At 38.8% G+C, this 18,699-nt stretch overlaps 1 protein-coding gene across 1 annotated transcript in view; it reads left to right on the top strand.

The window, feature by feature from the left end:
- The first annotated feature begins 3,149 nt into the window (after window positions 1-3,149).
- The window catches only part of EML5 (echinoderm microtubule associated protein like 5), an 83,088-nt gene continuing 67,538 nt past the window's right edge, over window positions 3,150-18,699 (top strand). The window contains exons 1-6 of the mRNA XM_010003743.1: window positions 3,150-3,269; window positions 9,474-9,526; window positions 9,718-9,877; window positions 12,553-12,651; window positions 13,221-13,289; window positions 15,915-16,100. Of these exons, the coding sequence (XP_010002045.1) occupies window positions 3,150-3,269; window positions 9,474-9,526; window positions 9,718-9,877; window positions 12,553-12,651; window positions 13,221-13,289; window positions 15,915-16,100 (687 nt within the window). The remainder of the gene's footprint in view (window positions 3,270-9,473; window positions 9,527-9,717; window positions 9,878-12,552; window positions 12,652-13,220; window positions 13,290-15,914; window positions 16,101-18,699) is intronic.

The following is an 18,699-nucleotide window of genomic DNA, read 5'->3' as shown; positions in this document are numbered from 1 at the left end:
ACCTTGAATAATTTATTCTGTATATTTCTAATTCAGCAAATAGTGCAATGAGTTTTTTTGCACTGAAAAATGACAGTAATTATAACTGTGATGAGAATTTTTGTCTCTCACTTTTCCTTTCTAGCCTTTATTTCATTGCAAACTTCATTTGAAATTAGACACATAGAATGGTTTGGGTTGGAAGGGGCTTTTAAAGGTCATATAGTCCAACCTCCCTGCAGTAAGCAGGCCCAGAGCCCTGTCCAACCCAACCTTGAATGTTTCCAGGGATGGGACATCTCCCACCTCTCTGGTCAACCTGTACCTGTGTCTCACCACCCTCATTGTATACAAATTATTCCTAATATCTAGTCTGAATGTAATCTTTTTCAGTTTACCCTTTGTCCTATCTCTACAGGCCCCGCTAAAAAGTTTGTCCCTATCTTTCTGTTAGGCCCCCTTTAAGTACTGAAAGGCTGCAATAAGGTCTCCCTGGAGCCTTCGCTTCTCCAGCCTGTACAACCCCAGCTCTCTCAGCCTTTCTTCATAGGAGAGATGCTCCAGCCCTCTGATTGTTTTTGTGGCCCTCCTCTGCACTTGATCCAGCAGGCCCATGTCTTTCTTATGCTGAGGACTCCAGAGCTGGATGCAGAACTTTAGGTGGGGCCTCACCAGAGTTGAGTAGAAGGGGAGAATGACCTCCTGGTAATGCTGCTTTTGATATAGCCCAGGTTATGGTTGCTGTTATGAGCCAACCATATGGTCAGCTCATGTCCAGATTTCCATCTACCAGTACTTGCAATCCTTTTCCACAGGGTTGCTCTCAATCCCTTCATCCTCCAGCCTGGGATTACCCCTACCTAAGTGAAGCACCTTGCCCTTGACCTTGTCAAGTTTCACAGAGTTCATGTGGTCCCACTTCTCGAGCTTGCCCAGGTACCCCTGGATGGCGTGCCATCCCACAGGCATGTCAGCTGCACCACTCAGTGTAGTGTCATCTGCAAACTTGCTGATGGTGTACTTGGTCACACTATCACAGAGTCATAGAATGTCAGGTTGGAAGGGACCTCAAGGATCATCTGGTCCAACCTTTCTGGATACTACTATAGTCTATATGAGAAGGCTCAGCACCCTGTTAAGCTGAGACTTGAAACTGTCCAATGTGGGAGAATCTACCACTTCCCTTGGAAGACTATTCCAATGTTTGACTGTCCTCATGCTGAAAAATGTACCTCTTGTGTCCAATTGGAATCTCCCCAAAAGCAACTTATGCCTATTACCCTCTTTTCCATGTGACTCCTTGTAAATAGGGAGTCTCCATCTTCTTAGTAGCTACCCTTTAAGGACTGGAACATTGTAATAAGGCCTCCTAAGCCTTCTCTTCTCAAGGCTGAACAAACCCAGTTTTCTCAGCCTCTCCTTATATGGCAGGTTCTTCAGTCCTCTGATATCCTTGTGGCCCTTCTCTGGCCCCGCTCCAGCCTGTCTGTATCCTTTTTGTAGAGCAGGGACCAAAACTGAATGCAATACTCCAGGTGTGGTCTGACAAGTGCCAAGTAGAGTGGGATGATGGCTTCTCTATCTCTGCTGGTGATGCCCTTGTTGATGCAGCCCAGCATCCTGTTGGCTTTCTTTGCTGCTGCAGCACACTGCTCACTCATGTTGAGCCTGTTATCCACCAAGACCCCCACATCCCTTTCCACAAGGTTGCTATCTGGCCAGGTGGATCCCAGTTTGAACTGTACTCCTGGATTATGACTTCCCATGGGCAAGACCTTGCACTTCTCGCTGTGGAACTTCATAAGGTTCTTGTTAGCCCACTCCTTCAGTCTGCCTAGGTCATCCTGGAGGGTAGCTCTCCCTGCTGGAATGTCAACCTCTCTACTCATCTTGGTGTTATCAGCAAACTTCATCAGGGTGCTCTTGATTCCAACATCGAGGTAATTTATGAAGATGTTAAACAGCATTGGGCCCAATATCAATCCCTGGGGGACCCCACTTGTGACTGGCTGGCAGTTTGAGGAGGGTCTATTTACCATCACCCTCTGGGTATGGTCTGTCAGCCAGTTCCCCACCCACTGCACAAACCACTTGTCAAGGCCATAACAAATCAGTTTCTCCAGAAGGAGGCTGTGGGGGACCGTATGAAAAGCCTTGGAGAAGTCCAGGTAGACAATGTTCACCACTCACCTTGTGGGTTACTTTGTCATAGAAGGTGATCAGGTTTGTCAAGCATGATTTGCCTGTGATAAATCCATGATGGCTTTTCCCCATTACATGCTTCAACTGAGTTGTGACAGTCTGGGAAATGAGGCTAATGGGTCTATAACTACCTGGGTCCTCCTTTGGACCCTTCTTATAGATAGGGATGAGATTAGCCTTCCTCCAGTCTTCAGGGACATCTGTCAATCTCCACGACTTCTCAAAGATTATGAAGAGTGGCTTTGCAATGACATCAGTCAGCTCTCTCAGCACCCTAGGCTGGGTGCCATCCAGGCCCATCGATTTGTACAGGTCAAGCTCCTGTAATAATTGACGAAGATATTAAACAGTACTGGTCCCAGTACAGAGCCCTGAGGGACATTGCTTGTTACTGATCTCCCTCTGAATATTGAGCTGTTGACCACTACCCTCTTGATGCAACCATCCAACCAGTTCCTTAACCACTGAGCAGGCCACCTATCAAATCTGTGTATCTCTAATTTAGATAATGGGTATGTGGGAGACCATGTCAAATGCCTTACAGAAGTCCAGATAGATAGGATCCATAGCTCTTCCCTTCTCCACTGATGTAGTCACTCCACCAAAGAGGGCCACCTGGTTACCCAGGCAGAACCTGCCCTTGGTGAAGCCATATCAGCTGTCTTAAATCAGATCCCTGTTCTCCATGAATCTTAGCATAGCTGCTAGGAGGGTCTATTCCATGATCTTCCCAGGCACACAGGTGAAGCTGACAGGTTGGTTGTTCCCAGGGTCCTCCTTTCTAGCCTTTTAAAAATAGGCTTAATGTTTCACTTTTTCCAGTCACCAGGGATGTCACCTGACTGCTGTGGCTTTTCAAATATCATGGAGAGTGGATTGGAAAATACATCCGTCAGTTCCCTCGGGAGTCTGGGATGCATCTCATCAGGTCTGATAGACTTACATATATTCAGGTTCCTCAGGTCGTCATGAACCAGATCTTCTCTTACAGTGGGACGGACTCACTCAGTCCCCGCCCTGTGGTCCATCCACTTGAGAGATGTGGGAAGAGAGGTTGCCAGCGAAGACCGAGGCAAAAAAGTTACTGGGTACTTCAGCCTTCTCCTTATCTGTTGCTACCAATTTGCCAGTCTTCCTCCTCATTGGGGTGGGAATGCTGTCTTTGACATTCCTTTTCTGGGTGACATACCTGTAGAAAGTTTTACTACTCTTTCTATAATCTTGCCAGGGTTCAGTTCCATCCGTGCCTTGGCCTTCCTGACCCTATCCCTGCACAACCGGGCAGTGTCCCTATGCTGTTCCCAGGATACCTGTCCCTGCTTCCACTGCCTGTGGAATTTCCTTCTTGCCCTTTAGTTTGGCAAGCAGGTCTCAACTCCACCACGCGCATCTCTTGCCTTCCTTGCCTAAATTATATTAATCTGTTCTGATGTTTTTAGTCATACTTGTCTCAGTATCCACATAAAAAAGTGGGTAGAGCATAATCTTCACTTAAGCTAATTAAGTAGTTTATGAGCTGGCAAACTGTTTTGAATGGGAAATCAGTATTTCCACTTTGATTTTAGTTTGTCTTAGTTTTTAAATCTATGTATTTTGTTTCCTTGAAGGTTTGTATACTTTTCACCACTTGTATTCAGGAGTGAAGAGCTGTTTTCTAGCTTTGTGACTGACAGATCCTCACCAAATCATTTAATAGTGCGTGCTGATTAGTTAAAGGATCTCTTTTGAGTTATCAAATATAGTGACTCAAAAGAGCTGAAGAGCTGGACTGCCTCCCTCTAGTTACTGACAGCTGATTGCAGTACCTCTTCTTTCCACAGATCTTGCTCTTCTGTGTTTTTTTTCCTCTGTTCCCCTCTCCCCTCCCCCCCTTCTCCTGAGATTTGCTACAGATAAGAGCCCAGAGCAATCTTTAGAGTTCTTGAAGTTGCTTATAAATCTATCTTGTTAATTTGTAAACATTGAGATCCAAGAGGGGAGAATATGGAACAGCAATCAGATAAACTCCAACTGGGAATAATCAATTCAGTTTTAGTCCACCCTCCCTGTCTTCAGTTTGGGTCCTCTTATTTTGAAGTTGGATGCTTTTACAATTTAAGGAGTCTTCAAAAAGCTGTATTTGACATTATTGTTGCTATGACAATAACCATATGGAAGACTCAGTGGTGTTGCTCTATGATGAGTACTGCTTTGTTTTGTCTACAGGAAGGAAGTGTGCTCTGACTTGATCTATTTAAACTTATTTGATGAGAGATGTTTACTTATTAAAGCTATTCCTGCTCTAGCAACTTATATTGTATAACGTAAATGATTTGTAGTTTTTCTTATCATTCTTTCTCGAGAAATATGGATAAATGGCAGCAAATAAGAAAGTATCCACAACTACATATAAAATGTCTGTAAACATACAGTGAAAATAAGGTTTTGTATTTACTCATAGGAACAATTTCTTACCTAAATTTAACACTTAATTAATGGATATCTGAGATGCTGTTACTTTACTGCAGTATTCTTTTGTGCATTTTTTCTGTTGTCCTAGTTTTGTGAGGCTCAGGAATAGTCACATGAATATATTCTTGGATTTCCATCCAATATTGTTGCTAAGGAAACATCATCTTTAATACCGTATCCTTGTCTGCAGCTTGTCTGTATTAATCAATGCCTGTTAATGCTCAGCACAAACCAAGTAAAGATGGAAAAACCTAATTTATTTTCTAATAAAGTAGTTTAATATAGATTAGTCTCCTTCAGGATCATCTGCCACTACAAACCTCACAGAAACTGGAGGGTCATGTCCGTGTCTCTGGTCTCATCCCTAACAGAAACAGTATGGACAGTTTTTTACACTTTTTTTTCATATCATTAATCAAACATAGGTATTGTACAGTGCAGGGATGTGGTCATAATTATGGGAATGCTTACATGGTATTCTAAAAGGGGGAAAGACATATATGTAGTATAAAAGAGGACCTTGAGCGCACTAAATTGAGAAACATAGACCTTTTCAGTGTACTTTTGAAACTGTAAACTGATATTTTGGCCTGCTTTGAATATCTATCTAGGAAAAAACCTGTCAGCCAGAGGTGTCAGTGAAAATCTCAGTTCTCTACACATCCAGGTATTTGGTTCTGTTGGAATATTGACAGGCAGATTTTTTGGATTTTCTACTTCTGAATTATTCTGAGAAGTGTCAAATTTTATAGCTAATTTCAAAATAAATTTGACTTAGCAGTTTGTTAGCCTAATTCCTGCTTTGTTTCATGGTCACATTTGCCATTTGGACTTTTTAATTCGTATCTGCCTCTTCAGAAGCACTGTGTTAATTCTAACATCTGTTCTTGAAAAGCTTAGATAAGAAAGGCCAGAGGTAAGTGTTCTGGTTTGGTTTGGTGGGTTTTTTTGGTAGCAGGGAAGGGCCACAGGACAGGCTCTGATAAAAAGCTGAGAAGCTCCCTCTGCTCCAAAACCCAGCCAAAGAGCCATCAGAGAGACAATAGATGGGCCTCGACAATTAACATATGAAAGGGTCAACACCTGAGCAGAGAGGAACTTGGGGGAGAAGAGCTGTGCCAGAGCAGGAGAACAGTGCTGGAGAAGGAGAGCGGTGCTGGTGGCTAGTGAGGAAGAAGGTGCCCTAGCGGAAGTTTCCATGCTCCAATGGCGAGAGGGCAGCTGTCCCCTGCACTCGTGAAGGAATGTGGTGGAACATTCCCAGAAGGCTCCAGGAGGGGTGAACTTGGCCAGTGGACTTGGATTTTGTGGCCAGAGGATTTGCTGCCTGTGGACTCTGATTATGCAGCTTTGGAAGACCCTGGTGCCAGGGGAGTTTGTTCCCGAAGCAGCCGTGACTCTGTGGGAAGCCCAGGCTGGAGCAGCTCCGGACCTCGTGGGAAGGACTCAGGAAGGAGAGGTTCGTGGAGGACTCTCTCCCATTGGAGGGACCCCAGGGGGGAGCAGGGAAGGACTGTAAAGAATCCTTCTTCCTGAGGGGGAAGGAGCAGCAGGAACCACCAGCCTGTGAACTGACCCTAAACCCCATCCCCTGTCCCCCTGTGCCACTGGTGGGAAGGAGGGAGAGAAACCGGGAGCAAAGGGATTTGGGTCTAGGAAGAAGGGAGGGGTGGGGGTAACATATGCAAGCCCTGCTCCATGTGTATCTGTGTCCTGTGTGTGTTTGATTAGTGTGAAATTATTATTTTTTCCCCAAGTTGAGTCTGTTTTGCTTGGGACCTTAATCGGTGAAGAGCCCTCCTTGTCCTTTGTCTGAATCCATGGGCTTTGTCCTCCTCACCCCAGAGTGTGTGTGTGTGTGTGTGGGGAGTTGAGTGAGTGGCCGTGGGGCTGTTCCTTTGGGCCCAAACCACGTTTGTGTTGGGCCCAAACCATGACGTTAATGGCAAGCCAGCCAGGAGATACAAGGAACCACAACAGCAAGCAAGAAGACCTGAAAAACTTGTGTTGTTAGGAATATTTATTTCCTTTTTTGGACAGGCAGTGGTATCTCATTCATCAGCTTAGTCATCCTTCAAGGAAGAGGGAAGAAATCTGACACAAGTTCGCAGTCTGTGTGGGCTAGATACATGGCACGCGCAGCTTCAGCAGTCTAACCTGGATAGGTCATCCCAGCTTTCAGTTCCAGGGCAGGAGAAAGAACGAAAGTTCTGAGTGCAGAGCTTCTCATTCCACATCTCCTTCTTCTCCCTAGGAGAAAAAAATGCAAGAAAATCTCTATGGGTGGGACAGTGTACTTAAGTCCCCAGAGCAGACACCAGAAGAATTGGAAGCTGTCTGAAGGGTTAAGCCACACTCATGCTTTTCTGCCTGTCGTTTCTGCCTCTGGGTAGATGGATTATAAGCAACTGTTCAAATACTATCCCAATAGTTGTGTGCTGTTAATACCTTTGTAGGTACTGAAGGTCTTGGAGATCTTACCCGGGATATCCAGAGACAACTCGTGCTCATTGTTTGATTCTGTTGACTGCATTGTGCCCATGAGTCAATGTAGCCTCTGTGTAGCAAACACAGTTATCCATTTCTGAGCACCCATTCTCTTTATATTTTTTCTTTCTACAGTAAGAAGCCATTTTGAATGCATTGCTCAGGCTGTTTTAATAATGAAAATGCCTGAATATGTGAGTTGTAGTGATGCTTTTACTCTAGAGGTTAGACCAAGATACTATATTTTTGTATTGATTGCTATGCCTCTAAGGATTGATAATCTCTCATAGTCCAATGAAATAATTGAAAGGGTCTTCATAATGCTTAAAAGGATGGAGTCTGAACTCAACTGAAATTTCTTGGCACATTTGGGATAAGGACAATGTTTTCTTGGCCCTTAGTGCAGTTACTGTTGTCCCTTCCATTCTGATGCATTGCATTTGTCACTTCTGGTCTTTATTTAAAAACATACTAAGCTAATTTTTGGCTGCTGAAAAGTGTTTTGTAAGGTTTGGCGTGGGAGGTGCTTTTGCATGTGTGTGTGTCCAGGGTAGTGCCTGAGCATTTTTCAGAGTTGCAGTTGTGGGTTGGTTTTCACTTGCCTGAAACTCTGCAAGGCATTAGTAGCAAAGCTAAGTACAGTTTGAAGGTCGTGAATCAGTCATAAGACTGATGTGTTTTTACTTTTTGTCTTAGTTGGTGTTTTGGGGTTTTTCCCCTTATTCTTTTGACTTCCTTTCTCAAATTTCTTTACTGTCCCTGTGGTGTCACTGTGAAAATTAGATAATTTCAAATGCCGCATTTTCTCCCCCTCCAGATGCTCTTTCTTTTTCCCCATGCATGTACCATCTGCCTGTGTGGGCTCTGGGAGATGTGCAGGTGTTGGTCAGGATTAGGTGGCAGAACTGAAGTAAAATGTAGTTAAGTTTTGCCTGCCAGCTCCTCTCCGCATGTTTTTTTGATTATGAAGTTGCAGAAGGGAAGAAGCAGAGAAACAACTCTGGAATTGATGAGAAGCAAAGTGGGGAAATGGTAGTTGCTTAATCCCGGTGCTGAGATTAGTATGTAGTGGCAAAGAAGAGGAATTCCCATAGAAAAGTCAAAAGGTCCAGAGACTTTTATCTTTTGTAGTAACTTTGAAGTTAAAGGTTCCTCACAGAGTTGCCCATGTGGAATTTGTCAAGTAATATCAACCAACTGGGATGATATATTTAAAAAGAAAAAGAGTTGTTTTTCTACATAGTGTAGTATGGCTTCCTGAAATATTAAGCAACTTCTGACATGGTTTTCTCTTGCTCTTTTTGTATGTAGAAAATGTATCCATATTTTGAGTTAGATCTTTTTTCCTGCTAATTTCCTGATTAGCTTTATCCTTTCTATTTCTTCTCTGTTTATAGACTCCCCTTGTCTCCACTCTTTGAACTTCATAATAATCTGTGTTCAGATGTAAGATTGTCTTACCATTGCAAAGTGCTTGACCTTTCTCCTTTTCAACTGATGTTGAGAAGATAAAATATATTTAGTATATATTGTAAGTGGTTCTGTCCACCAGTCTCTCAAGATCATTATGATTAGTTGGGAGAGGAAATTTTCCCACCTAGTTAAATAGCCAACTTCAAAATTTTCCTGGCTCACATGTGATACTTCTCATGTCATTTTGGACTCCTGTACATGGTCTGTATAGAATGTCACCAAGTGGTTTGTTTTTATTGCTATTAGAATATATTCTTGCTTCCTTTTCTGTATTATGCAATACGAATCTTCAGACCTCATGTCTTCCCTTGCAGCTTGTTGCATAAACAAAACAAACAAAAAAACTATCTTACTGACTAGCATGCTTTCTAGCTTGGTGCCAGATTTGACAAAACAGTTGTTACAATTGTCAGTGGACTTTGAAAGCCTCTGAAATACGACCTATAAGAAAATTCTCTGCAATGGTAGAAATGTGGAAAGTTTTTAATGATTTTAAATCAACTATTTACAATCATTCTATATTAAGATTAAGATATTTAAGATTATTTTCATCTCACTTTGATTTAGTCATCTGAATTCTGGTGACATAGCATCTGTCCTAAGCTGGTCATGCTTTGACTTGGTGTATGACCAGCAGAGAGAGAACTTCAGAAGGCTATTCAGTCCTGATATATAAAGGATATCAAAAAGTATGTGGAATGAAGTACTTACAGAGATGCATTATGTCCATTAATTATAGATGTGTAGATAGCTAAACACGAACCTTTGTTGTCTGTCCTGTGGGGTTTTAAATATGAAGAAATAGAAAGAAAGGGAAAACAGGCATTTTTTAAGTGCATGAAAATCTGACCTCATTTAATAAACTCTGTATTTTGATGCAGAGGATTAATGTTAGCTTAATTGGAGAAAGTCTGAAGGTTCAAATTCAAGAGAGGTAATGCCATGTGATGTATTAAGGGAATTTTACAGCTGTTGTGGTATCTGTGATACAAAATTACTTGTTCATATCTACTGTCAATGGAAAAATATAGGAAAATGATTTTAAAGGAAAAATATGAATGCAGCCAACTAGGTGAATGTATGAGTTTCATGCAAAAATATTTTGTATTTTCTTTTCCTTGGCAGCCTTGCTTTGCATCCTGAACGTGTGTTGGTGGCAACAGGTCAAGTCGGAAAAGAACCATACATCTGTGTGTGGGACTCGTACACTGTGCAGACTGTATCTGTTCTGAAAGATGTTCACACACATGGTATAGCTTGCTTGGCTTTTGATTTAGATGGTCAGGTATGTAGTTAATATTCTTTTTTCAAACATGTACATTGTTTTTCTGTCAGAAATCCTGTTATGTAGCTTTTTCTGTTTTTAAGGAAGTGTATTGACTCTAGGCTTTCTCTGCTTACAGCCAAATTAGGGGAAAAATTTGCATCAATAGTGACTGAAAACATTCACATTTGACAAGAAAAGTATAGCTTCAAAAGAGCAGAACGATTCTTGTGGTCTGTGGGTCACAGTTCAGGGTTACACCAAATGATTGGACATGGTGGACCTTCCCTGTGATAGTGATGGCAATTCCATTGTCTTACTCATCTTGGACTCTGAATATCTTCAGGCAGTATCCCCTTCGCTGTCATGCTTTTTGCATACATTGGTGACTCTACACATTTTGTTTGTTCAGACATGTGTATCCTGGATCTAACAGTCAAGAGAAGTTTTTATTGGATTATAATTTTTTTACTTTAAAACATTCTCTGAATAGTACATTGGTTCTCGGAGCTATTACTTATAAAGGAGACAATTTTACCAGACACTTATAAGTAAAGAGGCTTTCTTGATAGGTAGCAGCTGAAGAGGTATCATCCATGAAAGGCCTTTCTGCAGTTGTCCTCTCCTGGTCTTACTCAGCCCTTCTTCGCCTCCCATTTGGCTTTGCAGTGTGATACTCAGCTTTAGCTATATTCTCAGTTCCTTTGGCTTGCTAAAAAGGTCAATCTCTGTTATTACTTCTGGATGTATTGTAGAGACCAGCTGCTGTCCTTATTAAGACAGTATCAAATAGACCTCTATTGGACACAAATAGAGGAAAGCCTAGCCCTAACCTGTGTCTGGTAAAACATGCTGTAAGTGCTGCAAGGAGGTTTTGAGTTTGTTGGAATGAGCTACAGATTTTATCATTTAGGTTTCTCATTGTTTAGAGGGTCAGCTTCTAGAGACAGCTCCTTCTAAAGCATCATTTCTACTTGACAGTAGTATCTTTTCATGTGGTGTTCCTATTATTCTAACTTCCTTACTTGAGCATCTTTAGTAATTTAAAGTAAAAATGTATCTTCATTAGAATTGAAGTCCCCTGACACTTTTTTTAGTTATACACCCTTTGTGTGTATTGGAGAGATTTGAATGTAGATCTGTGATTTCTTCTAGGACTATCCAGTACTGATTTTTATGTTTGAAACCATTAATGATCAGAATTTAGGCCATCTGCTTTTCTCAATGTTTCCGTATGATCACCTTTTTCACGGCATTTGTTGGAATTCTGTGGTCTCAAAGGAAAGCTGGATGCAGTTTTTTCAAGATTTGCATCCCCAGAATTTTGTCAATATGGAAATACAATAATAAACACAGATCCAGTTCAGAAAGATCTGCAGAACATGTTTCTTTACATCATGTCTATCCTTCAAAATCCAAATTTGTCAGAGTCCCTGAGCAGGTTCTTTTAGAGGATTTAATGTTTGATACCAAACATACTTATTTTATATACTTGGTGTTATATGGGATTTTTAGTAGAGTGATACAGCAATAGACTGAAATCACAACACAAGCGATTTCAATTTACAGATGAATCAATAGAAAAATGTATGTATTACTGGTCTCTAAATTATCACTGCATGAGCCTGATATCTCCAGTCACAGGAAAGGAATACACGGGCAGAAGTGAATACACGGGCAGAAGGTCAAGGCCACTGCTCTTTTCAAAGTTTATTAGTTGTTTTTGTAGTTTTTATATTTCATGTTGTTCCATGTAAACACTTGCCTCCCTACCCCCAAGTGATCTAGCTAGCTCTTGAAGATGATATCTATTCTTTATTTATTATCCTTTGTTACTATCCTGGGGAACCTGATGATTCACCAGTGCAGCTGTAGTGTCTAGAACCAAGGTCACCTTCCAGTCTCCCTAGTGTTGAGTAAAGTTCAGCTTGCTCTATGGTACATTCTTCCCTGAGTTCATTGGTATTTTTTCTCTTCTCTGAGGTCTACTCCACTGTGAGGGTATGCTGGTTAGTAACAAGATTTTCTCGTTCTTAGGAGAACCAAGAGCATAATTTAATCTCCTTTTATGAGAAGTCAGTGTATTGGCTTATGTCTGGAAAGGAATCTCCCGAATTTTTTGTGATGGGTATGCAGTAATTGTAAAACCAGTCTGCATTTATGCCTCTCATTCTTCAGTAGGACTGGAATTAAACTGATTTGAAGTATAGCTGGACTTAAAACTGTTCATTCAAAGATGGAACAGACTCTTCAAGCTTTTAACTATTTGTAATAATTTGTTTTGTTTCCATGAAGAAAATATTTTTTTCGTTATATCTCCTGAACTTGTAAAACAAGTACTTGAATTCTGAAAGTTATATGTAATTAAAGGTAAAAATGTAATTTCGTTACCTTCAGTGAGATTATTCTTTTTTTTTGCAAATGTCTCCTGACTGCTGCTTGCCATGTGTGCTGTATATATCTATTAAACATTATAAATCAGATATATGTTGTTATGTGAGAAGATCTTACTACTTTCTGAGACACTTTTATGGAAGCCTTGGCTTATATAAGATGTTGTATCTTTAGTTTTCTTCTTTATACAAGTGTAGTTATCGCTTCTAACTCAAATATGTTATGGATTTGTTATAATTAAAAATGATGCATCTAGGTTGCATTAATATATTCAGTTGTTTTTATTTGTATTTATTTTTTAGCGTTTGGTCTCAGTTGGTTTGGACTCGAAAAACACGGTTTGTGTGTGGGACTGGAGGAGAGGAAAATTGTTATCAATGGCTCCTGGTCATACAGATAGAGTAAGTATTACTGAAGGTGTGAGTATCAGTGTAATTTCAGTGTGTTAAACGATGTCTGTGTATACACGAGACCAATGTCTGAAAAAAAAGAAGTATGTTTAGAAATTGAATTTGCATGAAGCTTTGATATGTATTATTAAGATGTGTGAAGATATTTAAGATGCATACATTTATTTCTAAAATAAAATGCATAGCTCATAATTTATTTGTGTGTGGTTTGTTGAGACAGTAAGCATAAAATTAATGCATTTCCTAGATCCGAATCCCCATGTGGGAAATAAAAATTCAAATAATATCTTAATTTTTTCCAGTCTGTAAATGAATCTTTATGTTGTTTTATCATGTATTATAATTACTCTAGTGGAAAACAACAGCAACAAAACACAAACAGAACTAATAAGAGCTATGCATTACAATTTCAGTATTGAATGAGGGATTAAGAAGTTATTCCAATAGTTTAATTTAAAGCATTTCAAGCTATTAGTTAATTTGCTGTAAGTTTCTACTTTTTTAATTGTTCCATGCTAGAAAGGCTATCTCTGCTGACATTCTTGGGTTTTTTTATGCAGATATTTGATATTTCTTGGGATTTGTACCAGCCAAACAAGCTTGTCAGCTGTGGTGTAAAACACATCAAGGTAATGAAATAAATGTTAATTCATAAAATATTTAAGCTACAGTAGCTTATAATTTATAAAAAACATAAATATTGATTCTAAAATAAATATATAATGATAATATGAAAGCTCCTCTGTAAGAATAGTATTGCTTCTCAGGACTTGAAATAATGGATTACACCTAATTACACCAGACTTCTTACAAGATACATATATAGTGGAAAACAGACCATCTCTGCTCAAAGAGTTCATGCCCTCACAGAAAGAATGCAGAAAGAGTGAAACAGTTGTCAGTAGCATTATCTATAGTGAGTGTAATATAGTTTAAAATTTAAGTTGTCTAAAATATGCTGTTTGAAATTCCTAGTTATGTCAGACAGGATGCAGACATTTAAGGTGAGTCCAGGTACTCAAGTTTCTGATTCCTGAACAAAGAATGAATTGTTACACTGCAGAGGTGAAATTAGTTGAAAAACCATTTCTTACAGTTTGGGGCAGTATGGGATGCAATGGAAAGAGAAAGGAAAATGCTTGATCTTCCTTTTAATTCTCTTCTCTTCCATGCTGTTATTCCTACCTTTGTAATTTTGAACACTCTGTACCGGTTACAGGATTCATAATTGAGACAGTTCATGTCTTTTTCAAGCAGAAAAAGGATGTTTGATCCATGTACCAACTGCTGTGCAGAAAGAGCTGCTTTTTCAGGTTTAACTGTCAGTAGGATTATCAATGCTTGACTTCCATCAAATAATGTTCCCTAAAGTCACTGCCTTCTCCCATGCCCTGTCTTCTGTGTTACCACATAACAGCAGTAGATGGCAGCTTGAAAGTTCTGTGTTGCTTTTGTCTGTAGGTTCCTATGGTGGGAAAAATATGTTGCTATTTATATAATTAACTTAGATTAATATATACTGATGATTTACTGGAAAAATAGTTCAATATGTTGGGTAGATTGCATATGTCTTTGATTTAGTATATTGTTTAGTATGCCATTTACAGATTTCCATGAGCTAGATTAATAATGATCTTTTTTTTCTACTTAAAGATCTGAAAAGACTGTTACACCAGTCGTGAGCTAATGTTTGCCAGAAGTGATTTAGTATATTTATGGTGGCTTTATGATGTCAAAACCTATCTATTTAGATAAGCAGAAGTTTATTTGAGCATCTTTTAAGGCTCTACAAAGCTTTTTAAAGTAACAATAGCATTTTAAAAATAATTGAAATTTCCTTTTAGAAAATGTCAGGTAAAAATTTAAATCCTAGAGATTGATAGGCATTTGGATCAGGCAAGAGATTTTTGTACATGTGTATTTTTCTTAAGGGATCCCTTCTCTTGTTCTTTGAGACAGCTATAATTACTTTCGTGTTTGTAATGCTGTTGTACTTTTTCTCACTTGATATTTCATTCAAATTTTAATACTACTTGATCAAGTCATTTAGGTAATTCCAAGTGAACTGATATTGAAGAATTAGTTTTCTTAGATATGCTACCTGCTTCCATATTGGAGCTAAGTATTTGATTTATGCAGTGATTGTGCAGTTACTTTTCAAGTAACAACATCAACTATAACCATGTACTATGGTTAAAGAGAAACTGGTTAAGTTACGGGGATTTGTCTAATTGGTATATGGTTAATTCTTAATTACAGTAACTGTCCATTTTAGCTACTTAAATTCTCCTGTATTAATTGAAGTCTCTACTCAGAAATTTGACTAGATTATCAGTAACAGGTAACTAGATTATCTGTGAAAAGACAGATTAGTAAAAATGTGTACAGGGAACATGCTGGTAACCTGTCAGCAGTCATGAAATAAATGTTTTCACATTTTGCACTGGATTACCCCAGCACCTTTCTGACTTTTCTGTCCACATTTACTTGTTTGGGCAGGAATATTTGAAGGAAATATGCAAGTGCTGCTTATCTGCAGAGGTCTCAGAAACTGGAGTGTAGCTGGAGATTTGGTTAGCAAGTATTGTGCTCTGACAAGAGACTTTACATGTCTTTAGTTTAGCAGTCATTCCTGCATGTTGGATCACCTAAAAGGAAGTTCATTCTCATGTGATTACTGTAATCTAATACAACCTTATATGAAGTTAATGTAATGTAAATATAAAATAATGCTGTTTATTAGAAAGTTCTCATAAATGTCTGCCTTAGGTAGTGGCTTTGTATGATCAATGCTTCTGATAAGAAGTGAAAAGACTAGAATAAAGCCAGCTGTGTTTGAGCAGAGCAAATGGCAGCCCCATCAGAAATTTTCATGCTTAGATTGAATCTTTAAATGCCTAAGGTAACATAAAGTACAATGCAGTATTTGCAAAGTTGAAGTCTTACATTAAAGAAAGATCAGAGAATTCTATTGTGAAGCACTTTTAAAAAATGACTGAAAGTACAACTGACTCAAAAATTAGAATTTAAAAGAACTTCAGTTCGGTTTAATACTGATACCTTGAAACTACTTGAACTTGCTTCTCAACTAATCTGCTGTAACATATAAATCTGTTAATCAGCTGGAGAAGTAAACCAGGGAAAAGGTTATGAATGATGTCTTTTGGAGGTAAGATACTTCTCTTTTAGATGTATATGTCAAATTATAGGATATTCATGAATTATCCATCTTTCTAAATCACTTTATGTTGCAGTTCTGGAGTTTGTGTGGTAATTCATTAACACCAAAACGTGGTGTCTTTGGCAAAACTGGTGATCTCCAAACTATATTGTGCCTAGCCTGTGCAAGGGATGAAGTAACATATTCTGGTGCCCTTAATGGAGATATTTATGTATGGAAAGGAATCAACCTTGTACGGACAATACAGGGAGCACATGCTGTAAGTATCTCTCTTTAAATTAATATAAAATGGTGAATAGATTTCTGGAGAGCTGGAAAGGGCAGAGCAAGATCACTTGATCTATGTCCCTAAAACATTTCAATTATAGAGACTCAGTATGTCTAATTTGCAACTTTTCCTCTCTCTCTTTCTGTTGTTTGAGATTGCTGTTATGACAGAAAGTGAGTGTTAGATTGAGAAATACATTTAGGTGTCTATATACTGTCTTCCATTATGATTGATAGGGGGCTTAGTAATCAATAGGCCTGAAATGCATTTAAGTTTACCTTTAAGTAGACATATATTACTCTGTTCAAGTACCCATGTGTGGATATTTATAGTGACATTTTATATACTGGAATTGATTATATAGCTGCCTCCCCCAAAGAATATGGGTTTGCGTTATCTGGCTTTCTTATGTGGATGTCTGATTAATCCAGAAGCATCTCAGAAAGCCTGGATGCCTATATTATGGCATTGATGTTGAAAAAAGACCCGAACAACCAGCCCTGCAGAGGTGCTGTGGAGTCTCCACCCATGTCTCAGTCTGTTTGGAGATACTTGCAACATGGCTGCACACAGCCCTTGCAACCTGCTGTTACCTCACCTTGCTTTGGATAGGGATTTGGATGAGTTGTTCTCCAGAGTTTTCCCCAACATCAGCTATTCTATCATTCTCTAAGTTGAGTCCTACTTGCTGATTGTCTGATAGCTCTGAGAGTCCATTGGTTCAAAAAAATGTAATGTAGCCCCAAACACCCAGCTTGTTTGTAGACACATGTTTAGTCATTTTAACTTGACTCAATCACTCCTCATTGTCCTGTGTTGCTGCCTTTTACTGCATTCATTCAGCTCTTTGGAACAGTATACAGCTTTGAAAAGCGAAGATGTATCACTGAAAGTTTAATAAAAAATTTTTAAATGCTTGGTAAGATTTTATTTTACTTTTAATCAAAATGTTTAATGTGACTATGAAATGTTTAATTTTTTGCTATGTCAGTTTTCATAGTGTTTTCCATATTCTTTCAAAGCATATGGTTTTGTGATTAAAGTAGGCAGCAAAAAAACAGTTACTGGTTTTCAATCTAATTTGCACATGCCAAACTGGGAGAGTCCTTATTTCCAGTTGTGGTAGTAAGTCTTCACATGGTAATATAATACAAGATTCAACTTCTTATGTGTCCAACTATCACTTTAAAAACAAACCCATCAATTTCTGGTTGTTTTAACCTACAAGGCATGAAACTGCTAAGTAACTTCATGAAGCAATATTATTTGCTGGTTGAAGATTGATTTTCATTTCAGGAAGCATTGTACTTTCTAGATAAAATTGGAAGTTCCCATATTAGTAATTTAAAATGATGTGAAAATACAGGCATATGAGTTCCTATATTATAGCTTTGAAATTCTAAGTAAAAATCAACTGCATATGATTAGTTTTTCTTCTAAGAATGCATTTGTTTTAACTCCCATCCTGTCCAGTGCTGTGGGAAACACTTGTTCTGTATAATTACATATTTGTTACTTGGAGTATTTAGAATTGCTAGAGTCAATTTGTCAGAATAACGCAGCGTTTTTCAGCCGTTTCAGTGTGAAATTACCCAACTGGTAAACGCAGGATGATGAGAACTTGTTGCTCCATTACCTTGTGTGCTGTGTCGGTTCTTTGTTGACCACAAGATTAAATTTGAAGTGCTTTGCTCCTTATCTTTGGTAGCATCAGTGGATGGAGCTCAAGTGACCTTGGACTAGGTCTCATCTAGCCTTCTATTTTTGTCTCTGTCCGTTAGGCTCAATGGAATTGTACTTTGCAGTATTGAAAATTAAATAGGGGTGCTAGTCCATGGCTCTGGGATTCATTTTCACAGGAGATTAGAGTCACTACAAATCTCACCAATTTCATGGGAAAAAGAAACCAATAAAATCTCTTCTGGATACTTACTTTCCAACAAAATGAAACCTTGTTTTTCAATGTAATATTACCTTAAAAGTTAATATTGTCAGACTATTGTAAGAACAAAATGTAGATGCTTGGAATAAGAGTGCTTCTTCAGCCTTACTAAACTATTACCATGGTATTTTACAGTTACTTTGTACTTACCATGTCCTTCTTGTCCATTCTTAAGAAAAAAAAAAAAAAAGAAAAAAAAGCAAGTGTGAATGATAACATTTGTGATGTGCACACATTGTTAAAAGCACAGGGTGCACATAGTGGAGAATTTCTGTTCAGTATACTAGTGTTGGAGTTGTTATCCCTGTGTGCCTGTTTATCATCCCACATCATTACTGCTCAACAGGCTTGAATTAAACTGAAAATTTATTTGAGGAAATGTGTCTCATTTTTTGCATAAAGTACCACACATTCCTTTCTTGCAGCATAAACAGAAGGTACCTAGGATGCAGGAAAACATTTTCTAAAGCACATTAATGATGTGAGAGGTTATAGTCCATCCAGCTGACAGTAGTCTGCATTAATATATAAAATGGGATCTTTTCAAAAGTTGGCTGTCTTTGTTTCAGTTAACTTAGCTGAAAAGTCATTTTTATTTTAAGAGTGTACAAAAAAACCATACTGTACCAGTATAAGCAATGAAGGAAG

Source organism: Chaetura pelagica, unplaced genomic scaffold (assembly GCF_000747805.2).
Source record: "Chaetura pelagica isolate M959 unplaced genomic scaffold, ChaPel_1.0 scaffold48, whole genome shotgun sequence".
In the NCBI taxonomy this organism is placed as follows: Eukaryota; Metazoa; Chordata; class Aves; order Apodiformes; family Apodidae; genus Chaetura; species Chaetura pelagica.
This window is presented reverse-complemented; position numbering and strand designations above follow the sequence as displayed.